At 39.7% G+C, this 16813-nt stretch overlaps 1 protein-coding gene across 1 annotated transcript in view; it reads right to left on the reverse strand.

Annotated features, from left to right (window-relative positions):
- The window catches only part of LOC149462977 (phospholipase A2 inhibitor gamma subunit B-like), a 41539-nt gene that overhangs the window by 8205 nt on the left and 16521 nt on the right, over positions 1-16813 (reverse strand). The window contains exons 2-3 of the mRNA XM_089676043.1: positions 6927-7046; positions 1115-1270 (exon numbers count right to left, since the gene is read on the reverse strand). Coding sequence (XP_089532169.1) covers positions 1115-1270; positions 6927-7046 — 276 coding nt within the window. The remainder of the gene's footprint in view (positions 1-1114; positions 1271-6926; positions 7047-16813) is intronic.

Raw genomic sequence — 16813 nt, forward strand, 5'->3', positions numbered from 1 at the left:
GGTATAGGGTCTCGTCCAGGGGAAGGTGAGCAAGAAAAAAAAAAAAGACACCAGTTGGAGAGGTGGGGTTTTTCTGTTGGTTCGTGGGCAGTTGTTGGTCTTTGGAGGCGGTTCTCATCTTGGAAGGAAAAACAATGGTGTGGGACCCCATCCGTGGTATGGGGGGCCCGGTGGATATTCCCAGTTGACCAAGGTTTAACTGGAAGGTGGTGGTGCTGCACTGCGGACGGTATGGTTGTCTCCGAGCTGGTTGGTTGCGGCTGGAGGCCTAGTGTATAGGGTTGTCCGCAGGTGCATTTTGGATCGTTTGTGGGTGCCTTTGAAGACCAACAACAATTCTTTGGTTTCCGTTAAGGAACGGTTGATGTATGTTAAAATGTGAAGTTGTTAATAAAAGGCCATGTTGGCCATTTACTCCAAATTGGTGTCATGTTTTTTGTAAAGTTTATTTGGTTAAGGGGGGTGTGGAGTGGTATGGTTAGGTAATGGTGAAGTAGGAGTGGACAAGCCTATCTATGGTGCATTAGTCATGCACATTTGAACAACTCACAGACTGTTGTCAATTCTAAGCAGGTGGGCAAAGAATGGGCGGGTTACATGCTCTCCTCATTTCCAACCTGTTTGTGCTGTCTACGTGTGTTGGTACAGAGCGGCTGGATGTAGATGTGTACTGCAAAGGTAGAGAGTTTGCATGATGCTGTGTCTACCTAGAGACACCGCTAGTGATAGGAGCCACCACAGCAAATGAGGTTTAACTAAGTAATATAAGCAACTGTTCCTTTGCTAAAAGGGCAAGGCTGATATCAACAAGCACTACAGAACCAGATGCAATGGAGTTGATTTACGAAAGATTGGTCACTTTGCAAGGAATGTGCATTTTGCAAGGGGATTTTCCAGTCTTGTTCAAGGAAAATTGAAAAAAAAGAGGCCTTTATACTTGCACATGATTGGATAATATAAGTCAGTAGGACTTCACCACATTCACTGAGTTCTGTGGATAATTCCTTTGCAAAGTGCAACTTCTCTTACATGGTGAGCAGTCTATTTGCCTTTAGCAAATCCCCTTATGCTATACTATTTAGATGGGCTTAATACCACTTCAATGGATACTTGCCTGTGGGTTCGGTAGTAGAACAGTTATCTGTAGTGCAGCAGCCGGTGTTGCTATTGATTGTCATGAACTGGTTACTCAGAGTCTTTGGCTGGTTGCAATCCGATTGTTGTCCACATCCTCTCACCAATGAATAGGTTGTTGAAGAAAGCAATTCAACTAAAATAGTAGTTATAAAACACAAAGGGATAAGTAAAGTAAATTATTGTACTCTTTTCCATCATCATCACCATTCATCATCATACGTCCTCATCATTCATCATCATCATCATCATCATCATCATCATCATCATCATCATCATCATCATCATCATCCTGTTATCACCATGCATCATAATCTGTCATCACTATTCACCATCTTCTGTAATCACCATTCATCATCATCTCCCATCAACATTCATCATCATCTACTATCACCATCAATCATCATCTGTCATAATCATTCCTTATCTGTAATCACTGTTAATCATCATATGCCATCACCATTCATCATCACCCGTCATCACCATTCATATTCATCATCATCTGTCATCAGCTGATCGATGAATGTAACTATGTAAGTTGGACCATGTTTTATATAGAGGTTTTTGCCATATTCTGGATCAACTGTAGGTAGAGGGTTCTGTTTATAGAGGCTTTCTGTTTATTTATTCCATTTATTTATTTTTTTCTATTGGTTGAATTAGATGGACTTTTTTCAATTCAACTTTCAGTTCAGTTTTGGGCACCAATTCACAAAAAGAACATTGGGGAACTGGAGAAAGTACAGAGAAGAGCAACCAAACTGATATGAGGCATGGAGGAGCTCAGCTATGAGGAAAGATTAGAGGAACTGAATGTATTCTCTCTTGAGAAGAGGAGATTAAGGGGGGTATGATCTCCATGTATAATACATAAGGGGGGATATGATCTCCATGTATAATACATAAGGGGGGATATGATCAACATGTATAATACATAAGGGGGGATATGATCTCCATGTATAATACATAAGGGGGGATACGATCTCCATGTATAATACATAAGGGGGATATGATCAACATGTATAATACATAAGGGGGGATATGATCTCCATGTATAATACATAAGGGGGGATATGATCTCCATGTATAATACATAAGGGGGGATATGATCTCCATGTATAATACATAAGGGGGATATGATCTCCATGTATAATACATAAAGGGGGATACGATCTCCATGTATAATACATAAGGGGGGGATATGATCTCCATGTATAATACATAAGGGGGGATATGATCTCCATGTATAATACATAAGGGGGGATACGATCTCCATGTATAATACATAAGGGGGATACGATCTCCATGTATAATACATAAGGGGGATATGATCTCCATGTATAATACATAAGGGGGGATATGATCTCCATGTATAATACATAAGGGGGATATGATCTCCATGTATAATACATAAGGGGGGGATATGATCAACATGTATAATACATAAGGGGGGATATGATCAACATTTATAAATACATCAGTGGTTCATATAGTGAACACGGTGTAGAGTTATTCACCCTGAGGTCATCACAGAGGACAAGGGGGCACTCTTTACGTCTGGAGGAAAAAAAATGTAATCTCCAAACACGGAAAGGTTTCTTCACAGTAAGAGCTGTGAAAATGTGGAATAGACTCCCTCAAGAGTTGGTTCTGGCCAGCTCAGTGGATTGTTTCAAAAAAGTCCTGGATTCTTTCTTAGATACACAGAATATAACTGGATACTAACATTTCTAGGTAAAGTTGATCCAGGGAATATCTGATTGCCTCTCGGGGGATCAGGAAGGGATGTTTTTTCCAGCAGGAGCAAATTGGATCATGCTTTGCTGGGTTTTTTTGCCGTCCTCTGGATCAGTTGTGGGTATAGGATTATAACTTTTTTTTTTTATTAATTGTTGAACTTGATGGGCATTTGTCTTTTTTCAGCCAGACTAACTATGTAACTATGTAACTGTGTGGGTTATTTATTAAAACTGGAGAATGCAAAATCTGGCACAATACTGGATAGAAACCAATCAGCTTCCAGGTTTTATTGCCAAAGCTTAATTGGACAAGCTGAAGATAGAGGCTTATTGATATTGTTTATGCTTTATTTGTAGGAACATAAGTGGTGTGAGCAGCAATACTAACATTAGTTATACACAGGGGATAAGGGGAAGGTGGGAGGTGGAGAGAAAATAGCTCTCCCAATCCTTATGTAACGGTTTTACTGGTACCACACCCCAAATGAAATAATTGAAACAAACACCCTAACCTCAAAAGCTAATGGTGCTTTAACCACTTGCCCTCCTGAGGATTTACCCCCCTTAAGGACCAGGCCTATTTTTGCTACTCAGTGCTGCACTAATTCAACTGATAATTGCGCAGTCATGCAACGCTGCACCCAAACAAAATTTACGTCCTTTTTTTTCACACAAATAGAGCTTTCTTTCAGTGGTATTTGATCACCTGTGCGCTTTTTATTTTTCACGCAATAAACAAAAAAAGACCAAAAATTTTGAAGAGAAACAATATTTTTTACTTTTAGCTATAAAAAATATATAGTAAACTCAAAGTTGGTTATAAATTTAGGCCAAAATGTATTCTGCTACATGTTTTTGGTAAAAAATCCCAATAAGTGTATATTGATTGCTTTGTGTGAATGTTATAGCATCTACAAACTATGGTACAGATACTGCAATTTATGCCATTTTTTTGCTATACAGCGCTGCGCTAGTTTAACGGACAATTGCGCGGTCATGCAATACGGTACATAAATGAAATTAAATATATGAAATTTATGTCCTTTTTTTTACACAAATAGAGCTTTCTTTCAGTGGTATTTGATCACCTGTGCACTTTTTATTTTTTGCGCTATAAAAAAAAAAAGGCTGACAATTTTGAGAAAAAAAAACAATATTTTGTACTTTTTACTATAAAACATGTCCAGTAAAAAAAAATTTAAATTTTGGCCAAAATGCATTCTGCAACATGTCTTTGCTAAAACAAAACCCAATACGTGTAAATTAATTGGTTTACTTGAAAGTTATAGTGTTTACAAATGGCGGGAAAGATACTCTAATTTTTAAATTTTTTTATACTAATAATGGCGGCGATCAGTGACTTATGGCGGCAATCAGCGACTTATGGCAGGACTGCGGGACTGCGGCGGACATTCTGACACTGGGGGGGAACTGACTTAGGGTCACTGACATCCCCAGTGACACCAATACAGTGATCAGTGCAAAAAACCACTGACACTGTACTAATGGCACTAGGCAGGAAGGGATTAACTTTTTTTTGCACTGAAAGGGTTAACTGTGTGAGGGGAGTGTTTTACTAGGGGGTGGGGGTGTGTACTGTAGGGAGACACGCTGCTGATCAGGACAGAGAAACTCTTTTCTCCTGGTCAGCTTGTCAGGAACTGTCAGGGAACTGAAAGAAAGCAGCCCTGCTCTCTGTCACTGATTACCGATAATCGCCGGGACACAGCTGATAATAACCGGCTGTGACCCGGCGACTGACACCCGCGGCTGAGATCGGCGGTGAAGGTAGGGCGGCGGTGCGCCTTGCGCATGCCCCCTACCTGTTTTGAAACAGCACGTTTTAAAACGTGCTTTTGCCCAGCCGTGCCGCCCTGCCACCGTTTTTATACAGTGGCTGGGCGGCTAGTGGTTAAAAGGTACCATACCCTACCAGTACAAATGAGGTGAAAACAGTAGATAAAAATATATTCTATCTGTACAGTTGAGTCTACCTAGCTCTAAGTTAGTGGCTGTAGTTCGCCATTGCCGATGCCCGTGACGTCCTTTACATCGTGGGCAGCGGCCGTCACCTACTATAACCACTCCTTGTTAATTTTAATCATATGCCCTTTTGTGTCTATGTCTGACTATATGCCTTTTGTATCTATGTCTGACTAAACTTTTTTTATCTACTGGACACGTTCTTATGACCAAGATTTTAAGTGGACTCATACCTGTTTTATTATCACTACCTATAGCGCTGCACTATTTTTATGTTTTTTTATCTACTGTTTTCATGTTTTCACTTCATTTGTACTGGTACAGTATGGTACCTTTAAAGCCCCATTCGTTTTTTAGGTTAGGGTTTTTGTTTCATTTAGTTATACACATGTAAGCCCTAAAGAATAGGGATATTCTTTGGGATTTTACACTTTGATTTTGCACAAATATATATCATTTCACAAAGTTCTTTTAGAGTGATTGCTCTGAGGTTTTCTCTTATCCTACCATGCACAGCTGCAGTAGATTGTGAGTGCACCGGTTTTAGTGGATCTACCCCTATGTAACCGGAAACTACAACTGTTCTGCTCTCCCTGGCAACTATATAACAAGTTATGTATATGGAGGTGAGGGACTGAGGAGTTGGGGCAGCACAGACAGTGACTAGAAACTCTGGGAAGAGGAGAGGGCTATGGCGTTCAATGAGAGAGTTCTGCACTAGGGAATTGAGTCTTTCTGGAGTAGTCCAAGTTTCTAGCAAGTTCAAGGGCATGTTGTAAGTGAATTAAAAATAATTTATGGAAAGGAAATCCCAGAAAGAAAGCATTTAAAATACTTGACTTTTCAATGCTCTTATCTACAATTTGTTAACTTGTTGACCACTTCCCATCCAGCCCATGTACATAAACGGCTGGATGGGAGCAGTACTGCAGCGGGTTGCCATTTATAAATGGCACCCCATTCACTGCTTGTGAATGATCTGGTGCCCACTGTGTTCGGAGGATCACTATACTAGACCTCTGTGTGAGGTCCCAATTCATGTGATCCCTGATTGGCCAATCAGAGATCACATGAATAGTAGTAAACAAGATGTCACTTCCTGACATCATTGCTTACTACTAGTGAAATCTGTGAATGATCACAGAGGTCACATGGTACAAGGCTAATCACAACAGCCTTGTACCAGGTGGCCAATCACAGCTCTCACAGTATTTCTCAATGGCTGCAGGAATGAAGCCGGAGAGAAGGAGAAATGATTGCTTTTACAGCCTCAGTGTAAAAAAAAGAAAAAAAATCTTCATCACCCCTCACAAGTAGTACAGTGTCACTATGGTGACACTGTACTGCTAGGGTGATGGAATGTTAAAAAAAACATAAGTACTAATATAAATAAATAAAATAAAAATGTAAAAATAAAATTAGAAAAATTATAATTTTTGGTTATAAACTAATTTGGGTTATTTTTTTTTTACTAAATAGATAGCTGAATACATTTTGACCAAGATTTATGAAGAAAGATTATTCATTTGCAAAATTTTATAAGAATATAATATATTTTATAAGAAAAACACTTTTTTTCAAAATGTTTGGACATTTCTATAGCAAAAAAATAAAAATCCAAGTGGTGAATAAATACCACCAAAATAAAGTTTTATCTGTCTCAAAAAAATGCTAAAAAATTCATATGGGTACAGTGTTGCATGACCGCGCAATTTGTCATTCAAAGTGTGATAGCACTTAAAGGGGGTGAAAATGTCCGGACTTGAAGTGGTCAAGTGTTTATAACACGGATGACATGGCTTTGATAGATAGAATGAGAGGCTAAAACAATGACAAATGATTCAATTTATCACTGATTGGATGGACAGTTCATCACCCAGTGAATAAAAGATGGTGAATCACCAAAGTGAGTTTCAACAAGATTCACCAATCAGTTTTTGCAAGCATATTTTTGCAACCATACACTCTATGCTCTATTTGAAGAAAAAAAAATAGTGCAAAATCAAATGCTGGTAAATTCAATGCCTTTTTTATAAGTGAAATAACAAAAGTAGGACATAGTGAACATACTTTTGGTTGCGGTGTAGATAGTTGTGCAAACCGCATTGGTGCCGCTGCATTTAACTGAGGATCCTGTACATAGAGCCTGGGACGAAGAAGTGCAACTGATACAGGAAGAGAGAGCATAACCTGAAAAAACAAACAAAAAAAATTAACCCACTATCAAGCACATATTTCAATCATACCATATTAATAAATGTTTCAACTTTTATAAATGCTGAATATCATATAGTAAACCCAATCTATCTACAGTATCTATCTATCTATCTATCTATCTATCTATCTATCTATCTATCTATCTACAGTATCTATCTATATCTATCTATCTATCTATCTATCTATCTACAGTATCTATCTATATCTATCTATCTATCTATCTATCTATCTATCTATCTATCTATCTATCTATCCACACATTGACAATGCTGTCCAAAGGTGACTGTGTTGCCCCTCCATCCAAAGTGGAGCCTTTATTAGACAAGAAGTGTGTTACTGGCAATAAAGTACAAAAAAGCCTAATAAGAGAAAAACATGTAAGGATTGGTAACCACCAAAATATATTACTTTTTTTTATTGATTAAACTCATGTTCAGGATACAGACCTAAAAAAAACCACTTACTAACCCATTTTCCAAAACAAAATGAGGCAAGTGCCCTGGCCCAAGAGGGCTCACAGCAGGGCACTAGAAGACCTTTGCAAAATATTTTCACTTTTTCTCAGCATTCAATGCCTTAAACCTAAAGTACCCTCAATCTTATCCACCTTGAGACCAAGCCTTTTCTGGCACTTTTTGTTCACATGTAAAAATCAGAATTTTTTGCTCGAAAATGTCTTAGACCCCCAAACATTATATCTTTTTTTAAAGCAGGGGTCCTACAGAATGAATTGGTTGATGTTGCAATTTTTTATGCCAGGAAAGCAGCAGGGTTTCAAATAGCACATTCTGTATGACGCTTCCCACTGTTCATCCTTCTTTAGTTGTTAGATATTTGCCTTTTAACCACTTGGTAACCACGCTATAGCTGAATGATGGCTACAGAGCAGTTACCCAGTTCTGGGAGGGCATCATATGATGTAGTCCCAGAACACGCCCTCCAGCGCACCCCCGAGGGCACGCACCCGGCGATCTCCATGATCTCTGTGTCCTATGAACACAGCTGATCACGTGATGCTGTAAAAGGCCAATCACAAGGGCCTTTTACCACCTGATCAGCTGTGTTCAATGACACAGCAGATCACCGGGTAAATACAGTTGCCGGTTATCAGCTGCACTTTCCTCACGCTGTCACATTGTGAGGAAAGTATTGCCAATAACCGGCAATTGTCAAAGAACGGATCGGCACTGGTCATCAGTGCCACCCACCTGTGCCCATCAGTGCCACCCACCTATGCCCATCAGTGCCAGCCACCTGTGCCATCCATCTGTGCCCAGCAGTGCCACCCATCTCTGCTCAGCACTGCCACCCACCAATGCCCAGCAGTATCACCCCATCAGTGCCACCCATCAGTGTTGCCCAGCAGTGCTGCCAGTCAGTGCCCAGCAGTGTCATCTGTCAGTGCTGCCCATCAGTGCCACATATCAGTGCAGCAGCATCAGTGCCGCCTATTAGTGCTGCCTATCAGTGCCCATCAGTGCTGCCTATCCATGCCACCTCATCAGTGCCCATCAGTGCTGCCTATCAGTGCTGCCTATCAGTGCCCATCAGTGCAGATTCATCAACACACATCAGCGAAAGAGAAAAATTACCTGTTTGCAAAACTTTATAATAGAAACAAAGAAAAACTTTTTTTTTAATTTTTTGCTCTTTTTTTGTTTATAGCGCAAAAAATAAAACACCCAGTGGTGATTAAATACCACCAAAAGAAAGCTCTATTTGTGTGAAAAAACTGATAAAAATGTCATATGGGTACAGTGTTGCATGACCGTGCAAAAGAAAGCTCTATTTGTGTGAAAAAAATTATAACAATTTCATATGGGTACAGTGTTGCATGACCGCACAATTGTCATTCATAGTGCAACAGCGCTGAAAGCTGAAAATTGGCCTGGGCAGGAAGGGGGTAATGGCCCCCTCATTGGTGGTTAGTGGTAGTAATAGTAACAGTATTTTCTGTTTTCTGATCACATGCTCCCATGCTGCTGCATCACTTCCCAATGACGCCAGGCCGGGACTATATTCGATCACAATACCTCACAGTATCTCCATTACTTCAGTGCCAGGTTCTGGAATACATAGGATCATTTGAGAGGGAACATCTATCCAGTGTGGGCAGAAATCAAAATCTCTCAAAGATTTTTAACCCTTCTCTACCGTAGCTCAAGGTAAAAAATTTGGGGCTTTGGACACCCTACCTCAAAAGGATTTACCCCCGTCCTGACGGGTAATTGTGTGTGATACGGTGCTGGGTTATTTTGACTGACAATTGCGCGGTCATGCAAATTTATGTCCTTTTTCCCACAAATGGAGCTTTCTTTCGGTGGTATTTGATCACTTAAACTTTTTTTATTTTGTGCGCTATATGGCGGTATATATATACTGGAATTTTTTTTATAATCAGCAACTTATAACGGGTCTGCAGTAGGCATTCTGACAATGGGGGGAACTGACTAACTGCCATTGACATCCCCAGTGACACTAATACAGTATTCGGTGCTAATAAAAAGCACTGACACTGTACTAATGACACTGGTCAAGAAGGGGTTAACATCTGGGGCGATCAAAGGGTTAAGTGTGTGTTAAGGAGTGCTTTAACTGTGTACTGTGTGTTGTTTTACTTCTGAGACATGCTGCCACAGTTTGGAGACCACTGGTCTAGGCCATTCGAGCAGAAGGGGGAACAGGTACCCGCTCCCCCCAAAAAATGTATTAAACAGTGATAAAGGAGGGGGAAGAGGTGGAAAAGTGGAACTTCCCCTTTTGGGTTCAGTTCTGCTTTAATGACGCTGCCAATGATCACCAATGTGGGGGTAATTCCTTGTACGCCAGCAGATTTGAAATGCTTTTTGTAATGGAGATCTTTAAAGCTGCTCATTTCTGCTCATTACATTTTGTTGCCACACCAGGGGCGGACTGACAACTCATGGGGCCCCCGGGCAATAGGGGATCATGGGGCCTCTGTGTCCTTGCCCAAACTCAAAAAAGCCTATGAAAAAGGTACCAGGAGCATCTCATGGGGCCCCCTACTGACCCCGGGCCCTCGGGCAATGCCCGAGTTGCCAAATGGTCAGTCCGCCCCTGGCCACAACCCTAACTAGAAAGGACAGGGACCCGATACTGCAGTATTACTCGTTTCCACTTCTCTTCCTTATCTCCACTCTATGACTGGATAACGAAAGGAAAAGCAACATACTGATGAGTACATCCCTCTGCCACTCTGCTCTCTTCTCCTATCAGCATGCTTCATGCTCCATACTGTATATATAAACTATATGAAGTTTTAATAAATACACAGTTGTATTCATTTGTGTTTTCTATATATGTCTGGAGATCAGCTTGAAGTAATTCTTTATACCTCTTCCATATCTTCTTTATTTTTGCAATTTTATATTCTTACTTTCCTGGACTCATTTCGGGGGGAAGTTTGGGCGCCTGTTGCTGGTTAGGAATCATTGGTTGTTCACCTGTAAAAGTTGCCAACTAGAGATGTGCATGACAGAAAAATTTGTTTTGTTTTGTTTAGGATTCGTTCATTAAGTTAATAATTTTATTTCATCATATTTGCAGATTTTAGAATGATTCATTTTCAGAATTTGTTTCATATTTTTTCATTCATTTTGTATATTCATTATTTTCAAATCAATAAAAAATTTAAAATTCAGATTCAGATTTCAAAATTTGACTTTCCAAATTTGAATTTCAGAAAACAGCTATATTCGTTCAATTCTATTCTATTCTATTTTTGTATTCTATTTTTTTTCAATCCTATTCTACTCTATTGTATTCTTTTCTATCCTATTCTACTCTATTCTATCCTTTTATTTTCTATTCTAGTCTATTCTTTTCTATTCTGTTCTTTTCTATGCTATTCTACTCTAATCTGTTCTATTTTTTCAATCCTATTCTACTCCATTCTGTTCTTTTATTTTCTATTTTAGTCTATTCTTTTCTGTGCTAGTCTATTTTAATCTATTCTATTCTGTTCTATTTTTTTCTATTCTATTTCTTTATTTTGTATTCTATTCGGTTTTATTTTATTCTATCATTTTATATTCTATTCTATAAAGCAGCTTAAGTAGCAATCATCAACTTTTTTCCACTTTTTTTACCTTAGGCTTGGTTCACACCTATGCCTTTTTTTATCCGTTTTTAATGCTTTTTGCATTGCGCTTTACCTTTTTACACATGTGTTTTACTGCATTTTAACTGCATTTTGTGCTTTGTTAAAGTGTAAACTTTTTTGTTGCTGAGCAGAAAAAAAATGCAAAATGCAGTAAAAATGCAGCCATAAAGCAACTACATGCGTTTCAGCAGCTTGTCCGTTGAACTCTATTGTAACAAAAATGCTCCTTTTTGCTTTTAAAAAAGTCCCTGACACTTTCCAAAAATACAGCAGTTCAAAATAGCATAGATGTGAATGTTTTCCATAGGAGACCATGTTAACCACTAGCCTACAGGGCACTTATACCCCCTTCCTGTCCAGGCCAATTTCCAGCTTTCAGCACTGTCACACTTTGAATGACTATTGCGCGGTCATGCAACACTGTACCCATATGAAATTTTTATAATTTTTTTGAGACAGATAGAGCTTTATATTGGTGGTATTTAATCACCTCTGGGATTTTTATTTTTTCTTAAACAAACCAAAAACCACTGAAAATTTTGAAAAAAAAAGTTTTATTCTTAGTTTTTGTTATACAATTTTGTAAATATGTGATTTTTCTCCTTCACTGATGTGCGCTAATGAGGCTGCACTGATGGGTACTGATAGGCTGCACTGATGGACACTGATAGGTGGCACTGATGGGCACTGATGAGGAGGCACTGGTAGGTTGCACTGATGGGCACTGACAGGCATCACTGATGGGCACTGAAAGGCAGCACTGATACATGACACTGATATATGGCACTGATAGGCGGTACTGATAGGCAGCACTGACTGGCACTGATAGACAGCACTGACTGGCACTGTTAGGCGGCACTGACTGGCACTGATAGTCGGCACTGACTGGCACTGATAGGTGGCACTCACTGGCACTGATAGTTGGCACTGACTGGCACTGATAGGTGGCACTGACTGGCACTAATGCGCACTGATAGGTGACACTGACTGGCACTGATAGGTGGCACTGATTGGCAGGACTGATAGGTGGCACTGACTGGCACTGATGGGTGACATTGAAAGGCAGCTCAGATGGGCACTGATATGTGGCATTGATGTGCACTGGTATGCACTGATATGTGGCATTGATGTGGCACTGATGGGCACTGGCACGTGGCACTGATGGGCACTGGCACGTGGCACTGATGAGCACTGACAGGTGGCACTTCTGGGGCCACACTGATCATCAGGGCACACTGATCATCAGTGCCCTGATGATCAGTGTACATGTCCCCTCCGCGGAAAGCCGATAACGGGCTCTCCTCTACTCTCGAGCTGTAAGCGTGACAGCTCGAGAGGAGAGAAATGCCGATAACCGACATTTCCGTGTTTACATGTGATCACCTGTCATTGGACACAGCTGATCACATGACCGCGCCGACATCTTCGGCTCTTTCCGTGATCCGCTGTGTCCAAGGGACACACCGCACCGGCGATTGCCGCGCTACGCGCTCCCTGAGCCGCGCATGCGCAGTGAGAATGGTAGGACGTCATATGACGTCCTATCAGAATGAGAGAACTGTACTATAGGGCGGGCGGAAGGTGGTTAAATAGACTGTAGTGTATTTCTGCAAAAAGCACTAAAAAGCGCATCGGTGTGAACCAAGGGTAACTGTATTTATTGCCATATGTTTCCAATTCAAATATGAATTCCTTTTCAAATTCATTTTCAAATATGAATTCAAATTCATTTTTTAATTCAAATTCATTTTTTAATTCAAATTCATTTTAAAATTTCGGATAATTCATTTTATTATCATTTATTTTGGATTTGTTAATATTTGTTACTATTGTGTGTCATAAAATAGTGCGTGCATATTGGATATGTGGATATAAGCAATAAAGAGCACCTGTTTTGTGAACAAATTATAAACGTATGGATCAAGCACACATTATGGACTTTTAAGTTGTATTCAATGTATTCACCGATGTTGCATAAGCACATGGTTTGGATGTTTTAATTCATATATGAGGTTATAGAGATATATACGTGGCACTATTACATGACATATCTTTCGTGTGTGGAAATGCATGTAAGTGTCAGCAGCACTGATATACACAGGAATTTGAGGAGTTATTTGTTGCGCTGAAGTTTTATTTGTATACATTTTTTTTGTTACTATTGTGATTCGGAAATTTGGACACATCCAAATCTCTGAAGAACAAAAATGTCGTCCAAATTTTGATTCGTAATGAAACAAATCACATATGTCTATTGCCAACTCTCTGGGCTGTCAATGGTAGGAGCCACTCAATAAAAAATATTTAAAAGGCTCCAGATCATTTAAGAAAACTAAACTAGTTTAGTGGCGAAATGTATCAAAATAGTTATAGAAGTTGAATGTTCCTATGTGCTGTCAGCTTCCAGGGTGTATATTAAATTTAGATTGGGGCCTTTTCTATTCCAACACACCTCTGTTTGTTTAGAAAGCATTACAGCAATAAGACGTGTTGATTAACTTGCAGGATACAGTATGTCCTGCTCAACATGGTCACAAGTCACGTGTTTAAAGAGACCCTGTCACCAACTTAAAGAATGCAGGCAAACACATTAAACACTATTTAATTTCCTACTTTTTTTTTTGTAAATTTATTTTGTATTCCCTTGCATTGTGCATTTGAACTTGCTGGAAAAGCTGACCAGTCAATTCCCTATCAACCCCCTTCCCCCCACCCCTCCTTCCTTGCACATCATAGTCTTCTTCTGGGAGTGTCTAATTATTGTCTGTGCAGATTTCATTTTAGCAATTGCCAAAGGAAGTGCCACTGGGAATACTATAAAAACACACAGAGGATACAATTAAAAATAATAATTAGCATTATTTATTTATATATTATTTACTCACTACTAAATCGCAACATTCAGCGCTGGGTACATGGGAGGGCTTAGCCTTTACACCAAATCCCTAAAACCATAAAATCTTATACTCCAACAAAGATCAAAGAAGAAAAATTGCCCTGAATGGACAGTGGCAGTGTCTCTTTAAAGTATATACTATACAACTATAGGCAAAACTTTTTTTTTCATTTTGGATAGAGTAACGGAGGGTTATAACCCATCAGTTTTTTTTACCTTCATGTTTTACCTTCACTCCCTGTCCCATAGCCAAACAGAAAGTGAGAGGAAATCACTGCAAAGTAATGGAATCCCTTGGGGCCCCAGATCACAAGAACTAGTGTCCCTATTGGAAGATTTCCCCTCTATTACTTTTCAGGGAAAAACCTACGTACAGTTAATATTTTATATAAAAACATATATTTTAGTTTTACCATAAAGAGCAAGAAAAAGAAAGGACAGCATAAGAAAAAAAAAACCCTTGCCTCCCTGGGTAGAATTCTCCTTTTAGGTGGACTTTTGGACCAGAGGAAATTTTAAAGTTATGAAGGCTTCCTGCATTATACGAGGGGCGTTCATGTCGAACCAGGACTTTTGAGTTTGTATACACGTATCCCAGCGTTTAACTAATGCCTGGGAAGCTTCGGCATAGAAAGATTTGTAAATACGCCTGAACCACCCTAGGACAGCCGGCTTCACATTGTCATTATCGTGTTGACCGTTCCCACAGAACAATTTGTCTCTTGTGCAATTCCACAACAGGTTATGCATAGATTATCCAGCATCAGGTGTTCCATGCACTGAATGTTCAGAGGAATGACTGCTGTGGCCTGGGAACCACCATGGATGGGATTGTCACTGATGGATGTATGGCCAACTTTGAAACCTTTTCTACCATTCAAATGTCTTACTGCGGCTGATCATCTCAGCACTGTGCTGTACTCTAAGTCTTCTGTAGATATCTGTGGGTTTTTACGCCTTTGTTCACAAGAAATGTCATCACAACACGTTGTTCCATACACACACTAACACTGTTGTCTGCCATCTTGAATAACAGTCTCTAGACTGGCCCGCGGCATGTGTGCCGCCTTATCAGTAACCTACTTGCCACATACTACTATAGTACCACCACTCTAGCATTCCTTTTTATACCTGTAGAACGAAAAGTCCCAGTTTGTCTTGAACGCCTCTTGTATTCTACACCTCTACACACATGTTGTAACTACTGTACTGGCTCGTGCAAAATTTTCTACACTTTTCCTTACTGTCCTGTCTTTATTTTCCACTTTCATGAAAAAATATAATATTTAAACAAATAAATTGCAAACAGTTTAAAAATCTGTTGCTTTTGTCTAACAAGGTTAGCTGGCAGTCCTTGAACCCTTTCCAAAATCTGTATGTCCCTTTTGCAATGAGATGCCCAAAACTGAATCCAATATTCTATGTGTGATTTTTAATATATAAACACTGTGACTTGTTGGGCTTGCTTTACTAAATCTGATGTACTTAAAATTTGGTGCAGCTGTGCATGGTAGCCAATCAGCTTCTAACTTCAGCTTGTTCAATTAAACTTTGGCAATAAAACCTAGAAATAAAAAAGCAAAAGATTATCAGCTTAATACATGAACCACGGTCAAAAGAATATAAAAAGTTCTTATTGGTGCTCCAGAGATGAAAATATAATGAAGTCCTGGCTCATGTTGGTGGGTAAAAGTGTTCAGCAGCCTTAATGATAGTTCTTGTGAAATGAAGACCAGGGATGAGTGGATGGATGGATGGATGGATGGAGAGTTCTAATGAAATTCCACAGCTTGGCACATCAGATCTGGGAGAAATCCTTAATGGCATATAAAAGACAACAAGGTAGCCAAGCACAGGAATGACTAAAAACAATGTGTCATTTATTAAACAAATATCCAAACTTGCATTCAAGTAAGAGAAGTTCTGCTTGGAAGTAGAAGGAAATGACAATATGTGCCTGAGAATGATGAGCTCAGTCTACAGACCGGCTACAGCTGTCATCAATAGGAAAATGGACCCACCTTGTAAGGATGGAAAGCAGCAGCATCAGTGGCCATCCTCAACGAACATGGCATCCACTGGGAAGAAGAGAAGGGGACAAGTACAACGTGTTTCAGAGGCCCTGGCTCCTTTGTCAAGTACTTGATAAAGGAGACAGGGCCTCTGAAACACGTTGTACATGCCCCCTTTGCTTCTTCCCAGTGGATGCCATTTTTGTTGAGGACAGCCAATGGCCTGGCTCATCATTCTCAGGCACATACCGTCATTTCCTTCTACGTCCAAGCAGCACTTCTCTTACTTGAATGTAAGTTTGGATATTTGTTTGTTTAATAAATTACATATTGTTTTTACTAATCCCTGTGCTTTGGCTACCTTGTTGTCCATTACAATAAACCCTGGAAGCTGATTGGTTTCTATGCAGAACTGCACCAGATTTAGCACTCTCCTGTTTTAGTAAATTACCCCCACTATCACAGAAGTCAGGAATGCATTATTACTTCTTCAGCATCATGTGAAGAGTGAGGTCAATAATATGACACAAATTATACAAATTGTGCTTTATTAGGTACACCTTGCTAGTACCGGGTTGGACCCCCTTTTGCATTCAGAACTGCCTTAATTCTTCGTGGCATAGATTCAGCAAGATGTAAGAAACATTCCCAGAGATTTTGGTCCGTATTGACATGATAGCATCACACAATTGCTGCATATTTGTCGGCT

Source organism: Staurois parvus, unplaced genomic scaffold, assembly GCF_062004578.1.
Source record: "Staurois parvus isolate SC_StPar_1 unplaced genomic scaffold, SC_StPar_1.0 ptg000163l, whole genome shotgun sequence".
NCBI classification, from domain to species: Eukaryota; Metazoa; Chordata; class Amphibia; order Anura; family Ranidae; genus Staurois; species Staurois parvus.